Genomic DNA, 7,080 nt, shown 5'->3' on the forward strand with positions numbered 1-7,080 from the left:
GGGCGGATGTCCTTATAAGGACATAACACTCCTCCCCTCTTAGTCCGGAAACAGTCAACGTTCATCAATAAAAGTCACGTAATCACGCAGGTACGTAGGACGCCTCGGCACCCTAGTTGACCTGCGCAGTCTCACTTCTTCCTCGTCCCCGACCTGGACGGACGGGGCTCCTGTGTCTCCTGGTTCCTTCCCCGGACCCGGGCTCGGTTCGGCTGGCGAGTGTGCGGGGTCACCCTCAGCGCCTCCGGCCGGACCGCAGACCTTGGATGGCTGGTTCTGGTGGTCTTCCTCCTGGCCTGTGGATCTATCGTCTTGTCGCGGTTGCTCGGTTCCGACCCGGGAAGAGCGTCTGAGTCTCGGTAAGTCCCAGGCTGTCACTTGCTCCTCCCCGGTCTCCCGGGCGCTGCGGTTCAGCTGCGGTTCGGCTCGTTGTCGTCTGGGGGGTGGGTCGGATCGGTGCCCTCGGGTCCAGTCTGCCAGCTGTGGGTGGTGTTGGCTCGTGTCGTGCTGTCCGACCTCGCAGGGGTGGCGCAGGTCCCCTTGGTTGGGCTGGCGTTGGCCTACCTCGTCGGGTCGGCGGTGGTCGACCTGGTCGGGATGTTGTTGTGGGGCTACCTCTGCGGGTTGGCGGAGGTCTCCCCTGCCGGGGTGGTGCAGGTCTCCCTGGCCGGGTTGTTGTCGGCTTTCCCTTCGCCCTAGTCCCTGGTCTACCTCCAGTTGGTGACTGGGGTCATCTGGGTCGGGTTGTTGTTGCCGGGTTGTCTTCTGTGTTGGGCGGGGGTCCCCCTCGCCGGGGAGTCGTGTGCCACCCTCACCCATGGGTGGTGGGGTGCCCATCTTGGCTGGGTCCCGGTCTACTCGCCTGGAGCGGAGGTCTCCCTGGCCGGGCTGGCGTCGGCTGCCTTCACTGGCGGGGTGCGATGCTTCCCCTCTGGGCAGGCTCCGGTCTACTCGAGGGCTGGGTTGGTAGTCCCTTGCCCTGTCGTGCCGGGTGCCCACCTTGCTGGGTTGGTGTTGCCATCCCCCATGCGGCTGGCCCCGGTCTACCTCGCTGGGCTGTCGACGTGATAGTGCCTGGTAGTGTGCTTGGCCGGCCTCGTTGGGGTGGCAGTGGTCTGCCTCGCAGGGGTGTGGTAGGCCTACCTCGTCGGGGTGTTGTAGGCCTACCTCGCAGGGGTGTTGTAGGCCTACCTCGTCTGGGTGTTGTAGGTCTACCTCGCCGGGGTGTTGGAGGCCTACCTCGTCAGGGTGTTGTAGGCCTCCCTCATCAGGCTGGTTTTCGTGCGCTCCCCCCCCACCTTTTCCGGAGCTGGTCGATGTGACGTCTACAGACCTGTCCATCTTACAGCTCCACTGTGTAGGACTTTGGGCCGGTTGTGCTGTCTATCTTCCCCTTCAGCCACTTAGGAGAGCCGTTGAAATTCAGCGCGAAAACTGAATCTCCCTTGCTGAAGGCGCGAAGCGGGCGGCTGGCCGTTGCGGTCACTTCTGGGCTGTATTGGGGGTGCAGCCTGTCCAAGGGTGACCTCAACCTTCTGCCCATCAGTAGTTCGGCCGGGCTCTTGTGGGTGGTGGCATGCGGCGTGATGTGCTGGGTGAGGAGGAAGTTGTCTATCCGTTCCTGCCAGTCTCCCGTGCCCATCTTGGTGAGTGCCTCCTTGGTGAGTCTCACCATCCGTTCCGCTTGTCCGTTCCCAGCCGGCCTGTATGGGGCAGACAGGGCATGGCGGATGCCCAGTCCTGCCAGGAATGTTTCCATGGCCAGGGATGTGAGTTGGGGGCCGTTGTCGGAGACCAGCACATCCGGTAGGCCATGGGTGGTGAAGAGGCGGCGCAGGGCCCGGATCGTTGCTTCTGTTGTGGTAGATGCCATGGGTACCACCTCGAGCCACTTGGAGAAGGCATCTACCACGATGAGGAGGTGTCGCCCTTGCATCGGACCCGCGAAGTTGATGTGGATCCGTGACCAGGGGTTGCTGGGGGTCTCCCACTTTGCTGTCTCGGTTTGTGGCGGCGCTGGGCGTACTTCTTGGCACGGGTCACATCTGGAGACCCACTCTTCGATGTCTCTGTCCAGTGAGGGCCACCAGACATAACTCCGTGCCAGGGCCTTCATGCGGACGATGCCCGGATGCCCTTTGTGTAAGGTCTCTAGCGTCCGCCGTTGCAGGGTGCTTGGGATCAGCACCCTGTCTCCCCATAGCAAACAGCCCTTCATGGTGGACAGCTCCTTCTGCTTCCTGGCGAATGGGCTGAACCTCTCCTCCGTCTTTTCCGATGGCCACCCCCTGAGGATCCAGGACTTCACTTGGCGGAGTGTGGGGTCCTTTTGGGTGTGGACGGCCACATCTGCAGATGAGACTGGACAGCTGGCGTTGTCATCTATGTGGAATAGGTGGAGCGTGGGGGCTGGGTCTTCTACAGGATCCTTCAATGGGCATCTGCTCAGCGCGTCAGCGTTTCCTATGGCTGTGCCTGGCTGGTGCACGAGCCTGTAGGAGTAGCCGGCTAGGAAGATGGCCCATCTCGTCATCCGCGGGGACATGAAGGTCAGGGTGGGTTGGTCGCCTGCGAGGAGCCCCAGGAGTGGCTTGTGATCGGTGACTATGATGAAACTCCTCCCGTAGAGATACTCGTGGAATCGTTTCACTCCTGCCACGATGGCCAGGGCTTCTTTGTCCAGCTGACTGTAGTTGCGTTCCGCGCCGGACATGGTTTTAGAGAAATATGCGATTGGGGCTTCAGCGCCGTTGGGCAGTTTGTGGCTGAGGACTGCCCCCACCCCGTATGGCGACGCATCGCAAGTCAGCTTGATGGGGAGTGTCTCATTGTACTGTATGAGGACGCTTTTGGAAATTAAAAGTCCTTTTATGACTCGGAATGCTGCTTCCTCTTCCTGGCCCCACTTCCAGGAAGCCGATTTCCCCAGCAGGCGGTGGAGTGGCTCAGCAACTGTGGCTTTCTGTTTGAGAAAGATGGCATAGAAGTTAAGCAACCCAAGGAATGCCTGAAGTTCCGTTTTGTTTTTTGGGCTTGGAGCTTCATGGATTGCTTTCACTTTTGATTTGGTGGGGTGGATGCCAGTACTATCTATGAGACAGCCCAGGAACTCGACTTCCCGTACTCCTAGGATGCACTTATCACGCCTGACCCTCAAGCCCTTGGCCTTGAATCGCTGCAGGACAAGCCTGAGCCTTTCAAGGAGTTGTGCTTGTGAGTCTCCGGAGATTAGCACATCGTCAAAGTAAGGCACCACCCCTGGAACGCCTTGGAGAAGGCGTTCCATCATAGATTGGAAAATGCCGGGGGCAGCGCTGACTCCAAATTGGAGGCGGTTGCATTTGAATGCCCCCCTGTGCGTGACAATTGTTTGTGCCTCCGCTGTTTTTTCGTCCACTGGCAGTTGCTGGTAAGCCTGGGCCAGGTCCAGTTTCGCAAAAATTGAGCCAGATCCCAGGGAATGCAGCAGATGTTGCACTACTGGGACTGGGTATGCGCTCTGTGCCAACGCCTTGTTGATGGTACAACGGTAGTCGGCGCAGATGCGCACAGTCCCATCATGCTTCAGTGGGGTCACAATAGGGGTCTCCCATGAAGCATGATCGATCGGTTCCAGGACGCCCTGGGCGATCAGCTTATCCAGCTGCTCGTCTACTTTCGGCCGCAGGGCAAACGGAACCCAGCGGGGCTTAAGCCTAATTGGGGTGATTCCCTTGTCCAGATTAAAGGAGATTGGCCTTCCCACAAATTTCCCCAGTTTACCATCAAAGACTTCTTTGAACTCTTCGATGAGGTTGTCGAGTTCATCCCTGTGAATTTGGTGGATGCCTTCGATGGATAGCCCCAGCGGCTTAAACCACTCCACTCCTAACAGGTTCGGTCGGCTGTTCTCCACGACTGTGATGGGAAGCCCGCCTTGGAAATCCTTGAATTTGATGTGGATGGTGGTTCTGCCCAGGACTCCGATGGGGTTTCTGCTGAAGTCCACGAGCCTCGACTTCGGGGGTTTCAGCTGGGTCTTTTTGCAGGATGGCTTAATATGCTTCAGATGCTGCCAGTCCATGATGGAGTAGGCGGACCCGGAGTCTACTTCCATCTTGCACGGTGACCCCTCTGCCAATAGTGTCACGTGGAACTTGGTGGCACCCTCGTCGTTCGTGTGGGCGATGGTGGTCTGGTGCACTGCTCTGCTGTGGGGATATTCCTCCTCTCCACGCCGGAACTGGTTCGAGGACCGTTTGGATGTCCTCTGGGTTTCTCTGCGGTTCTCGCGGAATCTTGGCCTGGGTGGTTCCGGGGCTGGATCTGCTGCTCTGCAGGCCTCAGCGATGTGTCCCCTCTTCAGACAGCGGCGGCAGGTTGCGTCTCTCCATCTGCAGGTTGCCCTGGGGTGGTCGCCTTTGCAACTGCCGCAACGTTCCCCCCGGTCGCCATGCTGAGGGTTTTCCCGCCTGGGAGGGCGGGAAACCTTGTGGACGGCCATTTCCTCATCAGACTCTGATGGTGTGGTCGAGTCATCTGATGAGTTCAGGCCGGACTTGTGGATCTTGTGGATCCCTCTTGCCTTCACCATCGTGGCGGCTGCTTTTTCGGACGTTTCGGCAGCTGTGGCTTCTTCGAGGACTTCCTTGAGTGGGATCCTCTTTCGGCTCAGGAACTTCTTCTGAAGACCCACATCCCACATTCCGAAAACAACGCGGTCCCGGATGGCATTATCCACGTTGTTGAATTCGCAATTGGCAGCGATTTGGCGGAGCGCTGCCACAAATTCTTTGATGGATTCACCTTCCCGTTGGTTTCTCTGTTGGAAGGTGAACCTGTTGGCGATCGGGGTGCCTGTGGGTGCGTAGTGCTCCTGTAGGACTTCCTGCAGGTCATTCCAGGACATCTCCTCAATGTCCCTGGGCGCCACGAGGTCAATTGCCATTTCTAGGACATCGGACCCGCAGTGAGCCAGGAAGAGGGCTCTTTTTCGCTCGTCGTCGAGGTTCTGGTATCCATTCCCTCGCAGGAATTGCCGGAATCTGACCATGTACTACCTCCATTTCTCTCGTGCCTGGTCGAATGGGTTTAGCGAGGCAATCGGAGCTTGCGGGTTTGCCATTCTGAAGGTCGCTGTGGTTGAGTGACTTCAGCTCGGTTGGCGATCGTGCCACGAGTCTTGCTCAAGGTTCTCTTCTCTAGTCCTTCGTCGCCAGTGTTAGATCAGGCACAGGAAATGAAGACGTGACCAGCTCGATACATTTAGTAACTTTATTAGCTACAGTAACAAGACGAGACAAGACTGGCTGCGCGCTGCCGGAGCTCTCCTTATATTCGCTCCGGCAGTCGCACTGCCCCTGACAGGGATTCAAACTTTCCCGCCCGATGGCTGGCAGCCAATCCGGGCGGATGTCCTTATAAGGACATAACAGAGAGAGAGGGAGGGAGGGAGAGAGAGAGAGAGAGAGAGAGAGAGAGAGACTATTGCCAATTTCAATCCAATTGGAAATGGCAGGTTATGTTTATATTTGCAATGAAATATGCCAATAAAATGCCCCACAACTAGGGATATTTTTTGAATAGTTGAATAGATAGATAGAGAAAAACCACACACAAACATGTGGGACTTTGTAGGTGCCTAGTAACATTGAAAGTTGGATGGAGATGTCTCTGTCAGCTCCATCAAGAACAACCAAAATGTTGTCATTCCGTCCACAGCTGTAATTGGGGACATTGGCTTCTCCAGTGGAGAGCAGGTCCAGCAAGGCCTCTGAAGTGCCAAGTGTGCTCAAATAGTTGTCATGGATGTTGTAGCCAAGTGTGAGATTGTGGAGAAGCTTGGGATTCTTATGGACCAGTTGAATGGGAAAAATAAAGCGCAGGGTTTTTGAAAAACCAAAAGAAAGCTTCCTGTAAAAAAAAAAATGTCCATATTATTATCATCAACAGTAACAACAAATTCTTTCCTCTTTGTCTCCACAATCCTACTAAGGCTTCAGACAACATTGATCCAAAACAAAGGATCAGTTAGGTCAGTAGACAAATTATGAATCTATGGTTGTACATGGAGAGGAAAATATTCTGAACTTCCTTCACTTTTTTCAGCACCATCTTTGCATTTTAATCCCTTCCACAAAATAAGGCAAAGATAGAAACCATGGAAATCAAAATCATTCAGAAAATTAGATAGGTCCTTTAATATTCACTTAATAATAGTAAATGAAATAAGAAGAAAAGGAGAGTGCTAGAATTGCAAATGGAGGGAATTCAATTCCATCACTCTGAATGACTTATGAATGAGACAGAGTAGGAGGCACACTGCTGAAAGGGAATATTATGTGCGATATTTCTGTTACAGTGGTGATCATAGCAATGAGATGGTCTCCTGGCCTGTAAAAGCTCCATGGCTGTTTTCCATCCTGGTGCTCCAAACTCAGCGGGCACTTCATTTTAAGACTCCCAGGGACCAGCTGGGACACCAGCAGCATCAGAACTAGAAGGAGTTCCATACTCCTTGGGGCTGAATCGATTCCCTTTCCAATTCTTAACAAAAACAATAAGATGAGTTAGAAGAATTCAAACCATTCTCACAAGATGGAAGTGGCTGGAAACAATCCAAGCTTTACCTGGAAAAGAAAGAAAACAACATTCAAGAGCACAGCTTCTGCCTGTCTGAAAACTTGTGCCACACAGAATGTGAGCTAAGATATTTATCCTTTTCTGATGAAGGATCTCTTCCATGTTGCTTCAGTCTGATGTTTACATAGAAGGTAGTCACTGGAGAAGGAGCAGGAGAACTCTCGAAGACCGAGATGGTGATTATTACAAGGAGAGGCATCTTTTCCACTGGGTAACCTGAACTTCTTTGCGGATCCTAGTGAGGAATGTTAGCTGGGGGAAGAAAACATGTATCAGTGAAAAATCAAAACACAGAAACCACCCTGTGGCCCTGTTCTGTAGTCTTGTGGCCTTTCCTGTCAGGACATGTCCAGAAAGTGATGTTGGAGGAAGATAGTTCAATAACAAGGGAATTGACTTCTCCTGTCCTTCAACATGGTCTCCAGAGTCTGCTGAAGAAGTTCACCCAGAGCTATGGAG

At 54.3% G+C, this 7,080-nt stretch overlaps 1 protein-coding gene across 1 annotated transcript in view; it reads right to left on the reverse strand.

The window, feature by feature from the left end:
- The window catches only part of LOC139317502 (vomeronasal type-2 receptor 26-like), a 50,266-nt gene extending 43,775 nt beyond the window's left edge, over nt 1-6,491 (reverse strand). Inside the window, exons 1-2 of the mRNA XM_070944570.1 lie at nt 6,286-6,491; nt 5,601-5,892 (exon numbers count right to left, since the gene is read on the reverse strand). Of these exons, the coding sequence (XP_070800671.1) occupies nt 5,601-5,892; nt 6,286-6,491 (498 nt within the window). The remainder of the gene's footprint in view (nt 1-5,600; nt 5,893-6,285) is intronic.
- Nucleotides 6,492-7,080: the final 589 nt, after the last annotated feature.

This window comes from Pituophis catenifer, unplaced genomic scaffold, assembly GCF_029215685.1.
Source record: "Pituophis catenifer annectens isolate HBS135680 unplaced genomic scaffold, rPitCat1.0.hap2 SCAF_5, whole genome shotgun sequence".
Classification (NCBI taxonomy): domain Eukaryota; kingdom Metazoa; phylum Chordata; class Lepidosauria; order Squamata; family Colubridae; genus Pituophis; species Pituophis catenifer.